At 42.5% G+C, this 21,518-nt stretch overlaps 1 protein-coding gene across 1 annotated transcript in view; it reads right to left on the reverse strand.

The window, feature by feature from the left end:
- The window catches only part of arr3b (arrestin 3b, retinal (X-arrestin)), a gene marked incomplete at both ends in the record, with an annotated part of 54,086 nt that overhangs the window by 23,455 nt on the left and 9,113 nt on the right, over positions 1 to 21,518 (reverse strand). The window contains 4 exons of the mRNA XM_084332042.1: positions 9,748 to 9,941; positions 10,067 to 10,111; positions 10,271 to 10,331; positions 19,928 to 19,958. Of these exons, the coding sequence (XP_084188168.1) occupies positions 9,748 to 9,941; positions 10,067 to 10,111; positions 10,271 to 10,331; positions 19,928 to 19,958 (331 nt within the window). The remainder of the gene's footprint in view (positions 1 to 9,747; positions 9,942 to 10,066; positions 10,112 to 10,270; positions 10,332 to 19,927; positions 19,959 to 21,518) is intronic.

A 21,518-nucleotide genomic window follows, 5' to 3' on the forward strand; every position in this document is an offset into this window, starting at 1 on the left:
CGCTTGTTGTAAATGTTCTGGAGGGTGGGAAGCCCCCCTTCAATTGTGCGTTCCGCTGAACGTGTCACTCTTTGTAGTCTGCTTCGGTCTTGTGCAGTGCTATTCCCAAACCAGGAGGTGATGTTGCCAGTCAGGATGCTCTCTATTGTACATGAGTAGAAGTTCTTAAGGATCTTCTGACTGACTTGGAACTTCCTTAGGCGCCTGAGGAAGTAGAGGCCTTGTCGTGCCTTCTTCACAACACTGTCAATGTGTGTGGTCCATGTCAAGTCCTCGGATATGTGGGCTCCGAGGTACTTAAAACTGTTCACTCTCTCAACCGGTGCCCCGTCGATGCTGAGGGGGCTGTAGTCCTTGACCCCCGACCTCCTAAAGTCCACAATCATCTCCTTTGTTTTGCTGACGTTCAGGGAGAGTCTGTTCTCCTGGCACCATCCCGCCAGGACCTTGACCTCTTCCAGGTAGGCCCTCTCGTCGTTTGCAGAGATCAGGCCCACCACTACTGTGTCGTCAGCAAATTTGATGATTGTGTTGTTGCTCCGCTGAGCCACACAGTCATGTGTGTACAGGGAGTAGAGGAGGGGACTCAGAACACAGCCCTGTGGGGCCCCTATGTTGAGGATGATGGATGAGAAGGTGCAGTTGCCTGCTCTCACAACCTGGGGTCTGCCCGTCAGGAAGTCCAAGACCCACTGGCAGAGGTCGTAGTTCAAGCCCAGGTCCCTGAGCTTGGCTATGAGTTTGGAGGGGACTATGGTATTGAATGCTGAGCTGTAGTCGATGAATAGCATTCTCACATAGTTCCCCTGCCTCTTGTCCAGGTGTGATGCTGCTGTGTGCAGCACATGGGCTATGGCGTCCTCCGTGGACCTGTTGGGGCGGTATGCAAATTGCAGGGGGTCCAGGTTGATGGGGAGGGAGGAACAGATGTAGCCCTTCACTAGCTTCTCAAAGCACTTCATGGCTATGGAGGTGAGAGCTACAGGGCGGTAGTCGTTGAGGCAAGTGGGCGTAGATTTTTTGGGTACAGGGATGATGGTGGACTTCTTCAAACAGGTGGGGATGACAGCCTGTTCTAAGGACAGGTTAAATATGTCAGTGAATACCGGGGCCAGTTGGTCGGCACAGACTTTTAGGACGCGGCCGGGGATACCGTCCGGTCCTGCTGCCTTCCTGATATTCACGTTCTGTTATTCTGAACACTGAATCTCCATCAGCAGCGCCCCCCCCCCCCTCCATTGCAGTGGTTTGTAGGCTGGTGTTGTTATTCACCGCCTCAAACCTTGCATAGAAGGTATTGAGATCATTTGCTAAGGAGATGTCACTGTTCAGCTTGAGGGAGGTGCCTTTGTAATCTGTCATCGTTCTGAGGCCCTGCCACATGCCTCTAGAGTCAGCCTGTTCAACTTTGTCCCTATAACGCCGTTTTGCCTCTATTACTGCTCTCCTGACGTTGTATCTTGCCGTCTTGTGTTCATCCATGTTGCCTGTCACAAGCCCGGTGTTGTATGCTAAGGTGCGCACTTTCAGAGCCTCACGGACGGATTTATCTACCCAAGGCTTTTGATTTGGGTAAATTCTAATTGTGGTAGAGGGGATTGTTTCTTCTACCAGAGTACAGACAAAGTCAAGCACCGTTTCAGTGTATTCGTTGAGGTTGTCTGTGTTATCACGAAACACATTCCAGTCTGTGCATTCCAGCGCAGCCTGTAGTGTCTCCTCTGACGTCACAGTCCGGCGTGCGCTTGATACTCTGTTTATACTTTGGCAAAAGAAAGATGGCGGTGTGATCGGACTTACCGAATGGACTAAGAGCCTGTGACTTGTACCCATTCTTAAATTGCGAATATACATGGTCTAATATGTTCTCGCCTCTGGTGGGACAGGTCACATGCTGATAGAAATTCGGCAACACCTTTTTAAGACGCGCGCTGTTGAAATCGCCCAGAACCAAAATAGCAGCGTCTACGTTAGCTGTCTGTTTTTTGTTTACCTCGTCGTGTAGCTTCGAGAGTGCGGCCCCAGTGCTTGCTTGTGGTGGGATGTACACTCCGATCATGATGATGGACGTTAACTCCCTCGGGAGAAAGAAGGGTCGGCATTTGATGGTGATAAACTCCAGGGCCCTCATGCATCAACGTGTTCTACGCACAGATCTGTGCGTAACCCGTGCGTACGATCATTTCTAAGCAAAGAGTGGGATTCATCAATTTCGATTTGAACTTGACTTCGTGCGTACATCTACGCACATTTCAGACCTGGCGTACCTAGCTCCCAGTGGTAGAATATCGTTACTACGCATAAGCACTCCTCAGTCCTGCATTAGTTCCAAGGCGGAAATAAAGTCACTGGCGCGTGTTCTGTATGACCCCCGTGATTCATCATAGTTCATTGTGAAACAGCGATATTAGTGTAATTATGGTCAAAACCCTATAAATAGCATTTGGAATAATAGATCTTTCTCTCAGAATGAATGCAGCATGTCATATATGTTACGATGAATTGAAAATGGGGGACCCTGATGTAAACAAGACGAAAGTCTTTCTCTGGTCTGCATCCCCTTAACAATTGTATGTATTGAGCTGTACTGTACTGTACCCATTCTGCAATCTGTTAATAAAGTTCTCATTCATTCATTCATTCATGGTTTATATAGCGTTATCGGAATATACGGGGTGTATGCTACTGACTGACTGCGCTCCGCGTAGCTTGATTGATTGATTGATTGAAAAGTTTATTAACAGATTGCAGAATGGGTACAGTACAGTACAGCTCAGTACATACAATTGTTAATTGGGGATGCAGACCAACTTTCGTCCTGTTTACATCAGGGTCCCCCATTTTCAATTCATCATAAATCATAAAGCTCAACTCGTTATTATTTTGCGCACAGACCGCCGAAACACGGGAACGTTTTGATTATATTTAAAAGGCTTTACGTTAAACGAAACAAGTGGAATTTCGAAGCTGTAAGCAGAATAAGTCATATGAATATAGTGTTCTTCCCCCTTTAGTTTTTACTGTACAAGAAAGAATAGAAAACGCATTGCAATGACACCATGCAGATAGTGGACAGACTATATGATGGAATTCAAGTTCATGTATTGAAAGGCAGGATACATCATACATGCAGTGAGATTCATTGTTCTTGTATATGCTCTCGTATTATATTGTTTATATAGGCTACCCAATACTGACATCAAAATAGATTGTAGTAGTATGCCTCTAGAAATCATGCAGCAGGTAGAAAATTGACGGGAGATCCATCGCGATTTGGAATAGAATTGAGGAGAACTTTAATCCGTGGGTATTAATCAAACAACACGGGAAAAGGCAGTCATATTCCAGCGCGGTCTTTATTAGCCGACAACAAAATAGATGCCTCTAAAAATCATATAGCCAATCGAACACAACTAATAAAGGCATTCATATTGTACAGCACGGTTATAATGACACACAACACAACCAACGCCAAACAGTGGTCAACGAACGGTCTTTATTAGTATTTTGAGCTGTCCAGGCAGAATTGCAGCAATGGTCTTAGGGAGCCGTTGATATCTGACATCACCGTTTACAAATCCGCCTTTTATTTATCCACCTCCGTTACGAGGACCTCCACCTCGGTGTCTGTGTAGTTTCTCTTTTTCGTTCGCTTTGCCATCCTCCAACATTCCACGCACAGGGATTCCCTCATGGTATTTGAAGGGGAGGGCCTGACCATATTTGGTTGGTCGGGGCGGTTTTGGTATGCAAATACGTGAAAGCGTGCACGAGCTGCGGCGCAGGGCCAAGGTGGGATTCATCATGACAGGTGTGCGTAGAGCCTGCTTACGCACGTGTGATGAATGCCGACTTCCCTGTGCGTGCGCTAGTTCTAAATTCCGTGCTTACGTGTGGAAGTAGGTCAAGGTCAAAGTCCACGTTGATGAATGAGGGCCCAGGTCTGGGGAGCAGTGGTTAGACCAGGGCCCTCATTCATCAACGTGGACTTTGACCTTGACCTACTTCCACACGTAAGCACGGAATTTAGAACTAGCGCACGCACAGGGAAGTCGGCATTCATCACACGTGCGTAAGCAGGCTCTACGCACACCTGTCATGATGAATCCCACCTTGGCCCTGCGCCGCAGCTCGTGCACGCTTTCACGTATTTGCATACCAAAACCGCCCCGACCAACCAAATATGGTCAGGCCCTCCCCTTCAAATACCATGAGGGAATCCCTGTGCGTGGAATGTTGGAGGATGGCAAAGCGAACGAAAAAGAGAAACTACACAGACACCGAGGTGGAGGTCCTCGTAACGGAGGTGGATAAATAAAAGGCGGATTTGTAAACGGTGATGTCAGATATCAACGGCTCCCTAAGACCATTGCTGCAATTCTGCCTGGACAGCTCAAAATACTAATAAAGACCGTTCGTTGACCACTGTTTGGCGTTGGTTGTGTTGTGTGTCATTATAACCGTGCTGTACAATATGAATGCCTTTATTAGTTGTGTTCGATTGGCTATATGATTTTTAGAGGCATCTATTTTGTTGTCGGCTAATAAAGACCGCGCTGGAATATGACTGCCTTTTCCCGTGTTGTTTGATTAATACCCACGGATTAAAGTTCTCCTCAATTCTATTCCAAATCGCGATGGATCTCCCGTCAATTTTCTACCTGCTGCATGATTTCTAGAGGCATACTACTACAATCTATTTTGATGTCAGTATTGGGTAGCCTATATAAACAATATAATACGAGAGCATATACAAGAACAATGAATCTCACTGCATGTATGATGTATCCTGCCTTTCAATACATGAACTTGAATTCCATCATATAGTCTGTCCACTATCTGCATGGTGTCATTGCAATGCGTTTTCTATTCTTTCTTGTACAGTAAAAAGGGGGAAGAACACTATATTCATATGACTTATTCTGCTTACAGCTTCGAAATTCCACTTGTTTCGTTTAACGTAAAGCCTTTTAAATATAATCAAAACGTTCCCGTGTTTCGGCGGTCTGTGCGCAAAATAATAACGAGTTGAGCTTTATGATTTATGATGAATTGAAAATGGGGGACCCTGATGTAAACAGGACGAAAGTTGGTCTGCATCCCCAATTAACAATTGTATGTACTGAGCTGTACTGTACTGTACCCATTCTGCAATCTGTTAATAAACTTTTCAATCAATCAATCAATCAAGCTACGCGGAGCGCAGTCAGTCAGTAGCCTACACCCCGTATATTCCGATAACGCTATATAAACCATGAATGAATGAATGAATGAGAACTTTATTAACAGATTGCAGAATGGGTACAGTACAGTACAGCTCAATACATACAATTGTTAAGGGGATGCAGACCAGAGAAAGACTTTCGTCTTGTTTACATCAGGGTCCCCCATTTTCAATTAATCGTAACATATATGACATGCTGCATTCATTCTGAGAGAAAGATCTATTATTCCAAATGCTATTTATAGGGTTTTGACCATAATTACACTACTGTTGCTATTTTACAATGAACTATAATGAACTACGGTTCATAGAACATCCAGTGTTATTATGCACAGAAGCTCATTTCCTTGTTGTAATAATATATTCTACCACTGGGCGCGAGGTACGCCAGGTCCGAAATGTGCGTAGATGTAAGCACGAAGTCAAGTTCAAGTTGAAGTTGATGAATCCCACTCTTTGCTTAGAAATGATCGTACGCACGGGTTACGCACAGATCTGTGCGTAGAACACGTTGATGCATGAGGGCCCAGGGGTGCCCAACATTTTTTGAACCAAGATCTACTTTTTAATTTACCACCTAGCCGAGAGCTACCAGCCAAAATTTTATATTGTAAGCCGTCATTTGAGGCTTTATAAAAGCAGCATAATGAACACAAATCTGTCAGTGCCGAGTCCGACCTCATCTTAAATAACAAACAGCATTGCTTGTTGTAGTTAACAAGGAGAGGCAGAGTTGATTTTGCAAAAAAAAAAAAAAAAAAAAAAATTATAATCTAATTTTATTAATCAAGATCTACTTTAAATCAGCCCGCGATCTACCTGTCGATCGCGATCGACTGGTTGGGCACCACTGGGTTAGACAATTCCTTTGCGTTGCCTATATGGTGAGAGGGTCTGCATTGCACAGTGTTGATCCTTGTATTCAACAGGTAGTGCAGAACCGATTTAATTGCGACTGATCACAATTGGATTAGATTAAAATGTATTGTCATCATCATACAGCACAAGTACAATACAACATCCAACCAGAGTGCAAATGTAATAGTAAAGTGCAATTAAATTGTACTTAAATTGTTCTTTATTTAGTATATTGTGTGATTTTGTGTGAAGGGCGGACTAGCAAAGTAAGATTTTCATTGTACGGCAAACTGTTTAACTGTGCACATGACAATAAACAATCTTGAATCTTGAATCAATAGGCGGGGTGGGGGAAACTGTACAACTGTACAAGCAAAACTGTACATTGGAATATCGACGAAACCTTACTTGGTCCCAAGAAGAGGGTCTTGTGTATTATTGGGTTAGGACATTTACTGTACATTGGAGGGGGTTGGGTTAGGACATTTACAAGGGCCAGTTTCGAATTGCAGTCTCCCGTAGGTGGGTAGTGATTCACATTCCTTTACAGCTGTGGGTAGGGCGTTCCACATTGATGTGGCATAATTGCGAAACGTGTTTAGTCCCTTGTTTGACGGGTTTAACATGATTTGTGGAGCTCCCTCTGGTGTTGTGGTCGTGGTATTCACTGACCTTGAACTATTTTGACATGTACATGGGTACCTTAGTCGTGTAGTGTATCTTGTAGACCAGGCCCATTGCAAGTTGCTGTACTCTACTCTAAGCCATCCTAGGTAGTCAAAGTGGGCAGGGGTGAGGTGGGTTCTAGGAGTAAGGTCAAGTAGTAGTCTGACCAGTTTGTTTTGTGATGTTTGTAATGTGATAAAGTGGAATAGACTAAGAATAGATTAACGAATTCCATATAAATCTATAGTTCATTAACAATGCAGCAGCTAATACTGTATCCTGCACACACACGCGCGCACACTCCCAGTATCTACACTAAGCTGCCTGCCTCACCTGCTGTATTTTAATAACCCAATCGCACGATATAGTGAAATAGACTAAGAATAGATGAATGAATTCCATATAAATCTATAGTTCATTAACGATGCAGAAGCTGATACTGTATCCTGTACACACATACACACGCATGCACGCTCCGTAGCGCAACAGCGATTTGCGACTTGAAATGATAACAATAATCTTTTATATTATCTCTTAAAATGAGATTAGATTAGATTCAAATGTATTGTCATCATACAGCTCAAGTACAATACAACGAAAATTTTTTACACTGGCTCTTAGATGTGCGCAAGCAATGTAATAAATAAATAAAACCAACAATAAATAATATAATAATAACAAGACGGTATATGGAATATTAATACAGTATATTCCACTATACAGTAGCTATATCCGCGGTGATCGGTTTAGTTCTTATTTATTTAGTTTGCAGTGTGTGTGTGTGTAATGCTCACAATGCCTCATTGAGTCACGACTATAAATGCAAAACGTAATTATAAATTATACAAATATTGTCGTATTCATTATCATTATAATTATTTAATTCCACGGATGTCTGTAGTATCGGCAATCCCCAATGACTTGTCCCAAAGAAAGCTGTTGAAACCACGAGCGCACACCGGTCTGTCCGACTTATGACTGCCTTTTCGAGTAGCCTACGTAAATCCTACGTAAATCCTACAAAGAATTTACAATACGAAGCCGTTCGAGAATGCCGAATAAGTACGTACTGTAAATCAAATTATGAAGGAATTCTTTGGTAAGTTTTACGTATGTCCGTTCGAGAACGTCAGGACCATTGACCAGACGTGAGATGTTGATCTTGAGATCAAGTGTACAAAAAATCTAAGCAAATTAATAAAGGGTAGATAATTTACAGGTTTTTTTGTAGACAGTACCGGACACATGCAATTTTAAATATGAATATAGAATATAGAATATCAGGCCTATTAATTACCTTATTATGGCCAAGTGATACATCTTTGGATCAAATCATCTATGGCCAAATCTCCTCTTTCCAATGGCAGAGTTCAATCTGGATTTAGTACCACCAGGCGCCCATAACAGGGCAGCAAAGACCGTGAATGAAATCTACTGTAAGTACAGTTACTTTTTTGTAATGAAAAATGCTCCGGCATTTTTCATCAGATTGAGACGTGTTTTTTTTCTAGATGTTCACAGAAAGGTAAGGAAACAAACTACGTTCTATTTTATGGTAATAACATTCAGGTTTGTTCGTGAGACATAATCACGAAAAATAACGTTCAGAAAGGATTTCACGCCAGACGGCTCCAAGTTTGACAGGGGCTGGCGTGAGCTGGTTAGTGTAGTTTTATGAAATTTGAAAGCCCATCGAAAGCCCTGGGTCTCTTCTTTCATAGGACTACAAACACATCTGACGGCGTCATTTCCTTGCGTCAATATCCGCCAGTGAGATTTCTATAAACTCATATTTAGCTAATAACACTTCAAATCATTGGTAAACAAATGTAGGGCTGAAAATATACACTTTGACTGCTGTTCTGATAGGGTTGGGGTCTTTACTCTTGGCTACATTTGAAAAATAAATGCTAACTTAATTAATACAGACTATACGTGAAATAAATATCGGCCCGGTACCGGGCCCGTCGGGCTTAACACATTGGATGCCATGCCTCATCGTTAACCCCTGATGCCACCTATTAACCCCATGTAAACGGTCACCTTGTTTGTAGAGCTAAATCTATATTCTATATTATAGCCATGGATTCAATATTATAGTCATTTGACACTGGGTTTCTTCCGGTCAAGATGCAAAAAAGAAATTTTTTTCCATCCATACGTTCCCGTTTTATACCGTGGTGAATATGAGTGTTATTTCGGAATGATCCGGACCAATTCCTGAGAGGCTGGTTATAAGCCGCAACGTGTATTATAGTAAATGCATTGGCGTTTTTGTCCCTACACACGCTACCTTAAAAAAATCAAATGCATATGTCGGTATTATGTTCGGTATTATGTTCCATCATGAATGCATGAAAAGGGGGGGGGTGTCTTTTCTGATTATTCAAGCGTCGGTAACGGCATTCGCATTGAACACTAGACATGGTTACCAGCCCGATCGCTAAGAAGGCATTGCAGGATCAGGCTAGAATCAATCTACGTCGAATCGCTCTTACCTTCGGCCGAAAGTAATCCAAAAAGAATATTCCAATTTCTTGATCGCCATCTGGTAGATCCAATCCCCATTTGATCGACGTTATAAACGACAATAACATACGGATCAAGCATAATTGACAGGCTTCGATGTGACCGGCTGAAATGTGCCGCTTCCCGAGAACAAAGAATGAAATCTGAGACCTGGAGATTTTCCACAGCAGAGGATACAGTGTTAGAAATGTAGCTCGATACCGCCGCCTGGTAGGATGCGGCCGGTACTGCACCTTCGGATTCCCACTATGCATTTTCAGCCCACACACATCACCCGAGAATGAATCTGGTATTAAAATCGATTTTTTTTTTTAAAACTACCCAGAAACGAGAATCTTCGTTTACGGCACTGAGCGGTTGGGGCACAGAAACGAGAATTCTCGTGAACGGCACTCAATGTGTTAAGCCAAGGGGTTATATATTAATAGGCACGCAAAGAAATTATCCTTGGTTAATCAATCTGGTCTCACCTGGAAGGTAAAAGGATGCCCTTGCTCCCCAACCTTTTTCATGAGGATATCTTGCATTGGAGTGTTGGGTGGGTTTCCACCTGGGGGTGGATATAGCTGCATACGCTTGATCCAGATGTCTCGCCTGAAGGACAAGCCAATGACATCCAACTCCTCACTGCCATAGCGGAAGGCACAAGCAAGGTACGCAAATACTGCAAAGGCAATGGACATGTCCTAGCACATGAGTCACTGTGTTGGGTCAGTTGAATTGAATTGCTCTTCAGTTTACAAATGTTGTTTTTAACCTAAAATAAACCATGAACAATAAAGAAAATACCTTTTCTTCCTTTAAGATCAGCAGGGTCAATTTTAAGCACGCCATCTAACAAATGGGAATAGAGAATATCACTTCATTAAAAATGACACACACACACACACACACACACACACACACACACACACACACTCACACACACACACACACACACACACACACACACACACACACACACACACACAATCCAAATGTTTTGCTACTCACCGACTACTTCAACTGAATCCACATGGTCCACAAAGTCTCTTTTCCCCAAATACAAGGTCATCTGGAAGACAGAAAGGAGAGAGATAAGAGTTGTGGAGTCATTTCTGGTCATTTCTTGATTGTTACTGTCGTATATTCTATGTACATTTCTAGGTTAATTACAGTGCACACAGGTTGCTAATTGGATAGAAGAAGGATAGAATGATAGAATGGTTCCCCTTTGACTCCAATAGCCAGCAGGGAATAACTGTGCAGTCAGACAACCGAGCTCGAATACAAACTCATATTATTTATTGCCGAGGGGCCCAAAGGTGGAAAAGCAGGTTATTACATACAGGGATTATTTCATATTACATCAAGCATAAAATGCACAAATGGTTATTGATGCTTACACATCAAACAAATCTGTACACACATATTCACATGGTTACTCAATGAAAAGGGAATGTACTGAGCAATACGCATGGTTATTCTGGTCCCAACTAGGGACCTTACCTTTAAACTAAACATCACCAAAACAGTGGATCTATGGTTTACTCACGTATATTTGCAAAGCACATTCTCTGGTGGCAGCAGTGGGTTGGAGACCAGACCTGGGTGTCTGGCCTAATGAATTAACACTGTGTTCTGGTTTTTATACTAGCCATGACATCACAAGTTTAGACTGGGTTTAGCCAGAATTTACAGTCAACAGAGGTTCCCACACTAAGCATAGTGAAATTGTGAAGTAGTTCTCTAGAGACTCTCACATAATGTGACACAAACAGTTTAGCATAGTGGTTACTTTACACAGACACATTGGTTATGAAATGCACAGTTTCCAAGTCAATGATACCACATTCCACCCTTTGACATTAACTAAGGTCATAAAAAATACATTGACTTGAGTTTTAAACATACTAACCACACAATTTAACATAAAAACAAAATCATATATTTCTCTTTTTCCTTTTTCTCAATTTTCGTATTATTCTTTTGTACTCATCATCAAGTCTTCTTTCTTCTTTTCCCGTCAATCCCCTTGTCTATATTGCCCCCACCCAGGAGGCTAATAACCCGCTTATCAGCTCCCCCAATTAACTTATCCTGCCTTTGTGATTCTGTGTTTTGCCACATGCCATCACTGGGCTCTGATCCTCCGGCTCATTAGCCAGAGGCTAGGTTACCAACCAGAAATTTTGAATATACTAAATGGAAAGAGAACTAACATAATCAAAGGTAAATTGAGTCTAAAAACACACAACTTAAAACCAGTATTCTTAGTCTATAGAAAATATGTTCAACACTTTTAGATGATCTGGTGATATGAGAGAAAACATACATTAGTTTCACAATATTTTCATATAAAACATTAATTTGTTCTCTAAATTAATATTCCTTCCTGCTAATTTTTTACTTAAGACAGCTCAATCACATTTGCATAATTAATCAATTGGTTTCTCATTCCTACCCCTTCTCCCCTATGACCATTACTTGTCAATGGTCATACTTATACCGTTTCATCACACCTCCACCTTCCCACAGCTGCAGTCGGGTCCGAGAATGGCAGAACAACACCCCACAAAAAAAATCACAATCTTCCCTTTCGTCTAGTTTCCCTAACCTATGTGTATGCCATTAACCGTCCCTGCGTTGTGTCCAATCTACCAGCCCTCCGTTTGTGCATTCTACCAATCTCAGCTGTCACACAAACAGAGACCATCAGTGATCTCCTGTTCAGTTACCCCCCTGTTTTTCACACCCCAATCAAATTCCACATTTCCCAGAGGACCTTGCTTACATATCCTGCACAGTCTCAGACCGGCTCCGCCCCCCTCCTGTGCTTGCCAGCTAACAGCTGTAGCCATGTTTCAGGCCAGGTCACATAAGAGCGAACTCGTCGTAGGCTCCTCTTGCCTACGACTGTCCGCCTCACAGGCCTGCAGGTCAATGGTTCTCTTTAGTCAGATATTGTTTCCCAAACTCACGTACCACATCTGTCCCTACAAGCCCAGCTTGGCCTCCCCCTCAGGGGCCATGTAGGAGGCGGGGGTATCTGTTTACAAGATTCCTCTTCCCACAATATGGTATCACTCACCCTTGGATCGAAAAGAAACAGGGAAACAACTGAACACTTGGCCTACTGTGTCATAATCTAATGTAATGTATTGTGGCAACCCCAAGCCACCCCTGGGCTTGGTGATTGATGGGCGTTACGTAGCGACCCAATGGCTGGGCGCTGCCCATGTTTGGGCGTCCGCTTCCGGACGCACCTGTCGCTAGAGAACCATCAGGAGTGATTATCGAATCACGGCGCGGTGCGCCTGTTGAGGAGGGGGGACTTAATGGAGCCGAGGAGCCCCCTCTCAGTCCCCCGTAGCAGCGCAAGGCGAGAGGCCACAGAGCGGAGACGCCGCCCGGCCGACAGATTAACGCCAGCAAGCGATCATTATTTAAATAGAAAATAAAGAGTATGATTTTGGGAACTGCAACCTGTCTGTGTGTTGTTTATTCTGCCACCCCTACACCTGGAATTGCCACAGTATACTCATCCACTTTGCTCCTCCTATTACGACCTCTGCTAATGTGTTGTTCATGCATTCTCTCCCGACCGAGCTGTGAGGAGACAAAAGCACAAATACAAATTCTGATTACATATCAATTAATAACATCCCAATGATGAATTCATACACATGTGATTGAGCCACTTATCTTTCCAGACATCTTGTCCTGACGTTCCTCCAGCCTTTGCCCTTATGGCACATGTCCCATCTCACCCAGACCATGAAAAAAATAATTGGGAAATAAAAGAAAAAGAAATTAAAAAAACCACCAGTAACACATACTCCAACCACACATGTGGCATTTCCACTTGTGAATGCTTTCATGCACACCAAGAAAACATTAAAGGAAAAATCAAAATTTTAAATCAACCACACACAGCTCTATCACACCTGTGGTGACACTCATGCACTCGTTTCACACACATCATCATCACTCAAACTGAACAAAACAAACATGTCTTTGTGACCTGACACCTCTGAGTTAGCACAGTCTTCCATACAGGTTCCTCCATCCCATTCAAACACATTCAGTCCATACAATTTTAAATAGAAAGAGAGAAGCTAAAATCAAAAATCCAACCATCTTACATCAACCTTGTTTTGAGACCCAAAGGAATCAAACAAATTTAAACTCTCACACACCTCCAAAGAAAAATTAAATAAAATCGCAAATTCCACTCTTATCTCACACACAGCTTCAATCACTTCACTGAAACTGAAAAGACATATAGACAAAAAAACAGATGACAACCAACACCCACAGATATTAGTGAAACACTACAAAGACAAACTCTCACTCAACCCTGTTTCACTCAACTTACTCATGCAAACTCATGTCATTCAACATATAGCTCTCAAATACAATAGAACACAACTCATTAGTCAACATTCAAGTTTACAAACAATTGTTAGTTGTTCTTCCTCCTTCTCTACTCTCTTCTCAGCTAATTCAGTTTACACCTTTTTTATACAATACAGCTCTCACTGTATTCCTACACCTAACATCCAGAGGGAGTCTAGGAACCCCCTCTTAACGATATAATCTCAAAGCATTCCTAGTACCCTGAGAGTCTAAAGTTATTCCCTCCAACCAAATAGTCAGCCATTCAATGTCATAACCCCACTTGAATGACTCCTCTCTTGATCTCTCCTCTCCTCACACCTCAACTGTTCTCTGCATTAGCTCCAAATACCTCATCTCCTGCTACTTCTATCACCAACATGTGACCCTCATTCATGCATTGTCACTGTACAACCACTTTTTGTCCTGTGTCCCTGTTGTAAAAATAGCCCTTCTGATTTCTTCCTACTTCCAACTGCTCTCTTCCATCTCACCTCCGACCTCTACTCCCCCTGCTTGTAACTACAACCATAAACAACAGATTTACGCCATCCCCCCTGGCTGTGACTAGAATAGCCACTATATACACCAGCTGCATACCGTCTTGACCCCCCTTGGGCATACAACCTTACCAACCCCCTGCTCCTATGCCCTATTCTAAGACATTCCTACCACCCCTTTGATCCTCCTGAAAACAACAAAGGGTTAACACACACGCTTTCTCCCTCCAGGGGCAGCTGTCCCCCAGAGTTAAATTATCAATGCTTCCACCCAATATCATTACTTTAAACACAAAACACATAAAACTGACAGTGCCTTCTATTCACTATCAATACCCTACTATGGAATGAAAACAATCACACACTTATCAAACTATCACAACTATTATAAACAGATCAACATAATCATTATCCAAAAAAAATTTCATTGCAGAAATAAAATAACACAACATCACAAAACAGACCTACTTAATCATTAAAAACGTCATTATATTACAATACTTAATAAACACTATCCTATTTAAATCATCATCTAACAATTCAACATCAATGCATTGCATACAAACAGCTTAACCCAAGTCAGACAATAACCTAAACAAACACAGCACCATTATTCTAAACATAAACATATTTAAAAAACATACTATCCAAACAGATTTAAAAATCTACAATTCAACACAACATTACTTAAGTAATTAATTTACAAACATAAGCATTCCATCAAAGGCCATTGTTCAAGAATAGCCTCATCCTTCACACAAGTTTCCAAAAATGATTTGTTACAAATGCGTACTCAAGACTTAAGTGCTGCAAGCCAGTCCCTGGAAATGATATATTCATACACAGCTGCCAAAATCATACCTACATGCTTTGATCGGCCCTCTGTTAGCAGAGCGCACACCTGAATCAATTGTCAGAAGATCCCAGCAAAACTACTTAATATGTCAAGCAGTTGTATTGGGGCGCCGACCATCTCTGTGACACCTGATCCATCAAAGCTGTACATTCTGACATGAACTAAGCACAACAATACACATACAACACCCTATATCTACTACAGCCCATGTAGCAAGCTTGATAATACTATTGCAACCTAATTAGAGGCACACATTAATCAAAAACTTCTGTATGCTGTATGCAAACTTCTCCATCCTATGCACATGTGTGATATACTGCAGTTGTACCTATTTACATAACGTATTGCATTCGCTTTGACCCTTTCAACCTCCGTCCAGTTAAGAGTACCCCTCTCCCGTTCGGGTGCACTCCTTCCCTTACTTAGATACACCTCTCCCCAAATGAGTTCAGGTAGACCGAACGTCGGGACAACCGGCTTCTCAGGGCCGCCTTGTACCCGACGCTGGACCCCTTTCCCCCAACAGAGATGCAGGTCTCCACTTCCGGGCCAAGGTCTCCTCTCGTGAACGGAAAAAGTCCCCTTCTTTTACCTTCGGGTGCAGTATTAGGCTGGGTCTCTTTCCACTTCTTAGGTCTTACTACCCAGATTTCTCTGAATCGACACACCTTAGTCCTCTGCTTTCCAGCATTTCCTTTTCAAAAACACTGATCACAGAAGCACAACTCGCCTACTAACTCATTCGGTTTCAGCTTATTGTGGCCTGACTGTACATTGAGCCAGATGCATTTATGGTCTCCTTGCCATATGCTATCTGACCGGCCGGCGACCCAGTCGATCGCGATCTCACAGTCCGTCATCAAGTCAGGACCCCAAGTGGCTAACTGTCCATAGTACTATCAGCCACTCAGTTTAGAAACCGACGGTCTTATCCCCACCCCACTTGCTTTGGGTATGGAAACTTTGACCGTTTTCACCAGCTTGTTCACAGCAGGTGCATTGCCCCTCTGGCACATCGCCCCTCTGCTAGGTATGGATTGTCATCCATGTACCACACAGTGCCCACATTTCCTTACATGCGACAACTGTGCCGTCTAGACGGTTCCACGGTAAGATATTGGTCATCTTTCTAGACACGGAGGCCTTTCAGTATCTCTTCAGCACTATAGTGTGTATTATTTTAACGTGCCTACGGAGCCTTACGGCTCCACCGCCGCCTGTTGGAGACTAAGGTTCAGGGAGCCTACCCCCCTCCCTAATCCTTCTAACACATCTAAACATCAAGCAACATGTCATCTAGTGTAGAGCGCCCATTCCAAACCCAGCCTATAGCTACTCTCAACTGCACCCCCTTGTTAAGGACCTACTAACGTCACTTGAGTAAAACAACATTGCTTACTTGACACTCTTAATGTATATATACTGTTCCTCCTATTAATGATACATTCACTCATAGCAGCCAACTTGTGTGTTTAAACTGGATCTAAGCAAACGAAACCATTCCCTACTGAAAGACTCACTGCATTGTTTGCAGTAAAAACCCCGGAATCCCTCATTCCAGCATAACTGTGCTCTCAAATTTGACTATTCTCCCATAAACTAATACCACACATGTGTATGACTTCCCCCCCTTTACACAAACTTGTAGCATACAAAAACACAAATAAATCACTTCCAGAATACCGTTACAAACACAGCAAAAACACATAGTCAACTCACCCTGTTGTCCCATGAGCGAATTAATGAAAAAGCATCCCCAACCCGGAATAGCCCCTGTATCAATACGCACGCGCACCAGAGCAAGCGGTGTATTCCACGACAATGTACTAACTATCACCTCAAAATACTCTGTTTGGTCATAATACATTGCAGCGACGTTCACCGCACACTCCACACACCTCTAATCATTATTACCAAAACTCCGCCACACATTCACACTACGTCAGAGGCGTCCTACTCCAGCAAATAACTCTCAATCAACGTCATCATTCAGCAATCGCTTCAAACGCCAACATACCATACATAACCTCTCCACGCAACTCTGATTACAACATCGCACAAGCTCTTATCACGGCGCTACCCAACAAACGCACATCTCAGCTAAGCACCTAGCCAGCATTATTCCGCGAGACTCGACAGTCCGCTCCAGTCCGCTCAGCACTATATCAAATCTACTTCTATTTCTGAACAACCTATCCAAATTACAAAATGCCTTAAGTGCCTTTCTATCAACGTCCCTTCTGACACAAATCATTAAAGGAAATCAAACCGCTTATCTTCATTAAGCGCCAATCCACAGTCTTACACGAATCATAAACCATATTGCTTTTACCCGTTCTCCGCCCATCTGATTCCACTCCGCAATACCAACGAGCGCTTCCACTAACCTACGTCATCAGTCGGCGACTCTCGCTTCACAATAACATTGTCTATTTGATCACTACCATAGTAAATATTGAGTTCAATACAGAAGAAATACCATAAACGTGAAGCATGATTCGCTTACTAATACACATACCTTGCCCCCGCTTATCACCAGTATTATGGTATTATTGACGTAACGTCCATATTTAACACGATTACTACCGCGGCTAACTAGAAGCTAACTGCGTTGGGTAAAAACATACGAAGCCAACTACGTTGGGTAAAAACACACACGCTAACCGGCTATTTTCCAAAGCCAACAGGTAATCCTATTTTAGATTCGTTTCAGACTTGTGTATCATATTTAATTGCTATTTACGTCAGTTACATATAACACACAAGCTCATAAACTAATGCTCCAAAAACCGTGGTACTAAACGTCTCCTTCTGTGATTATCATATGAAGATACTACATGTATCCCCACACGGTCACGGCCAGGCTACAACCAGCAGTAACTCCTTCATATAATCAATCAAACCCCTTTCTTGATCAAAGGCGAGCCAAGGGCAGTAGAAATAGCATTTTCACATATCCTCAGAATGTGTGTATAATACTAAACCCTGTTAGACCTTACCCGGTATTTAAACTCCACCGTTTATATGCTTGATTAGAGAGCCTATTTTGTCCCCTGCACGCTCACGGCAAAGCTCACAAAATAGACACCCCCCATCTTATCCCATACTCAATTTGATCGTCCTTCTTTGCCTTTCCTCCCGAACAAACGCGAGCCGAGAGGCAAAAAAAGATATAATAACTTACTCCCACATGCTCACAGTTACTGAAGTAGTTCATTATATTCCCACAAAATCGAGCGCTTTTCTTACTTATTCTATTCCCTCTGTCGCCACACCGCTCCACCCTATCCCTGCACGCAAAAACCCATATTCTCCCCCTCTGGGCCTCCCCTGGCTACACAACCAAATTCCAACCACCCTCGTTCTCCTATTCAGACAGCAAGACTCTGCACCGTAATCCCTTAATGAACATATTAACCCCGGTTTATTCCTGCATGCTCCCAATAAGAGCTTGGGGCAGCGCAGAACAGGTCACGCGCACCATTTTGTCGTATATTCTATGTAAATTTCTAGGTTAATTACAGTGCACACAGGTTGCTAATTAGATAGAAGAAGGATAGAATGATAGAATGGTTCCCCTTTGACTCCAATAGCCAGCAGGGAATAACTGTGCAGTCAGACAACCGAGCTCGAATACAAACTCATATTATTTATTGCCGAGGGGCCCAAAGGTGGAAAAGCAGGTTATTACATACAGGGATTATTTCATATTACATCAAGCATGATGCACAAATGGTTATTGATGCTTACACATCAAACAAATCTGTACACATATATTCACATGGTTACTCAATGAAAAGGGAATGTACTGAGCAATACACATGGTTATTCTGGTCCCAACTAGGGACCTTACCTTTAAACTAAACATCACCAAAACAGTGGATCTATGGTTTACTCACGTATATTTGCAAAGCACATTCTCTGGTGGCAGCAGTGGGTTGGAGACCAGACCTGGGTGTCTGGCCTAATGAATTAACACTGTGTTCTGGTTTTTATACTAGCCATGCCATCACAAGTTTAGACTGGGTTTAGCCAATCAGAGTCACATTCAAATATGGAGTTGTTCCAATCAGGTGTCTTGATACCAAAAACAGGAGGCCTAGGTCTGCCTGGCCAATCAACAGTTACATTCAAAACAGTGTCTTCCATCTGTTGGTCTTTCCAAATATGGTCATGTCATTTTCACACCCGGCGTCCTGCTGTTTGTGGCAGAGAGGCTACCATGTAGATGAAGCAGACATTTTGACCTTTCTTGTGTACTATTTGATTTTCCAATGTACATGGTTCGTGCAATGAACTATAGATATCTAGTATCAACCCAGTGTAGTCGTTGTCTCCAGTTTGATACCAAATCTTCCATAGGAAACAACACAAACCCTGTATTTTCCAGACTATCTATATAAACACAGTTTTAACAGAGAAGTAGCAGAATTGTCCCATTCTCTTCACAGACAGTTAAAATTGTACTGACATTCAAACATCCCTTTTCATCTAATAAGTCAGATTAATGTGATATAGTTATTATTCCAATATTGTTTTTCATTCTAATCTAGTATAATGTAATTACATTTTCCTTAGCCAGTCTGTGACCTCTGGTCTCTGTTAGACCAGCTGTCTCTGCTACAATCTGCTCACAGTGAGGTGTGACCTTTGGTCTCATTGTTTTAGCGCTGACCACATTAACATCTTCATTGTCTTGTTATCCTGAGAATTTACAGTCAACAGAGGTTCCCACACTAAGCATAGTGAAATTGTGAAGTAGTTCTCTAGAGACTCTCACAGAATGTGACACAAACAGTTTAGCATAGTGGTTACTTTACACAGACACATTGGTTATGAAATGCACAGTTTCCAAGTCAATGATACCACATTACAAACCCCATCACTCCTAAGGCCACAAGGAAAGAGAACACGTACCCCTCCATTACCACTGGTCTTCTTGAAGATCCTGCAGTGTGAGGAAAGACTGAATTAGTCGGAATAGGAGCTCAGTCATTTAAGGCTGTTTAAACATACTGGGGAGGGGGCGCCCGAGTGACGAACCACGTAATGCGCTGCGTCGCAACACGGCAGACCCGGGCTAGATTCCCGCTCCTTGCCGAATGTCTTCCCCTGCTCTGTCTCCCATTCCTCCTCTCTCTCTCTTTCTCTCTCTACCAGACTGCCCAGTAGCAAAAACCCAATAAAAAATCTACAAAAACATAATGAAAGGACAAGTAACATTAAAAAAAAAAAAACATACTCGAGATGAACTCAATATTCCCAGGACCAAGTCCAAAAAGATGCTTTCTCCACCGTGTAGTTCAATGTGTCTCAATCAGCCGAGTGGCGTCGTGGTGACTCTTTGCAGGAATTATGATTGCTAATCTTTCTTCAATCTTAGAATGGGGTTTTAGACAATGAATTCTAAGGTCATAGGTCATATGTCATTGTGTCTTACACCTACCACTCTGCTGTCAGTTGTCAGTTCCCATTATAGGATGACCCCAGTCACTCGCTATGGCCGTGGATTAGTGGTCAAGGGACACATGGCATCTGCTGCTATTTATGTGAACATATCTCTTATGTAATATTAAATTGATGTGAAAATGACTGGCACCTGAAGTAGCCAGGCAGCGTCTATGCTTTAAAGGTGACATGCATTATAAATGTCATTTTTCAGTCTCTAGCATTGTATTATAGTAATAGGAGTTAGTATCAATGTGTTTTTGTGTCTAAATACCATATTGGCGGATTGCTCTCATTCAGCTCAGACCATTTCCTGCTTGATTTAATTAGGTCGTTCTGATTTGAGGCGCATGCTGACGTCAGTGGGCGCTGGGTAAGCGGACAGCCCACACAGCGATAGCAGAGCGAGTGGAAACCACTTCCTCAAACTGCAAGGCAGATAGTGAAACCCGACACCTAGACTGCATGCACTCATTCTCAGTCCCGCTGAGTCCGGGGCTCTCTCTCTCCCTCTCTCTCTCTCCCTCTCTCGCTCTCCCGCTCTCCCTCTCTTTTTTTTTTAATAAACCTTACAGATGTCTTCCATAGACTCACAGGAATTGTGTAAAGTTGCCCAAATAGTGCTAGGAATAGCAATGCAGGTCCCCTTTAAGCAAGTGGCTTGTCCTTCCGCGTTGCTCTGATTGGCCACTGATCTACGCTAGTTTCGCCCCCACGCTAGTTTTGCTTGATGGAATCACGTTAATATAGAGAGATGAAAACAATACAATACGTTATTTCAATTGATATGAATAGCTAGTTACGTTAATATAGAGAGATGAACGTTATTTAGATTTGATATGAATAGCTAGTTACGTTAATATAGAGATGAACGTTATTTCGATTGATATGAATAGCTAGTTACGTTAATAAAGAGAGATGATAAATTAATTAAACGTAAAAAAAAAAAAAAATTTAACTAAGAGTGATTTGAACTTGTGACCATAGGCTCCACAGCCAGCTGACGGACGAGTTGAGCTAAGTGCGTCGATGTTAAAACTGAGTGACTAATGCATAATTT

The sequence above is a fragment of the Notolepis coatsorum genome, assembly GCF_963971535.1.
Source record: "Notolepis coatsorum genome assembly, chromosome: 16".
NCBI classification, from domain to species: Eukaryota; Metazoa; Chordata; class Actinopteri; order Aulopiformes; family Paralepididae; genus Notolepis; species Notolepis coatsorum.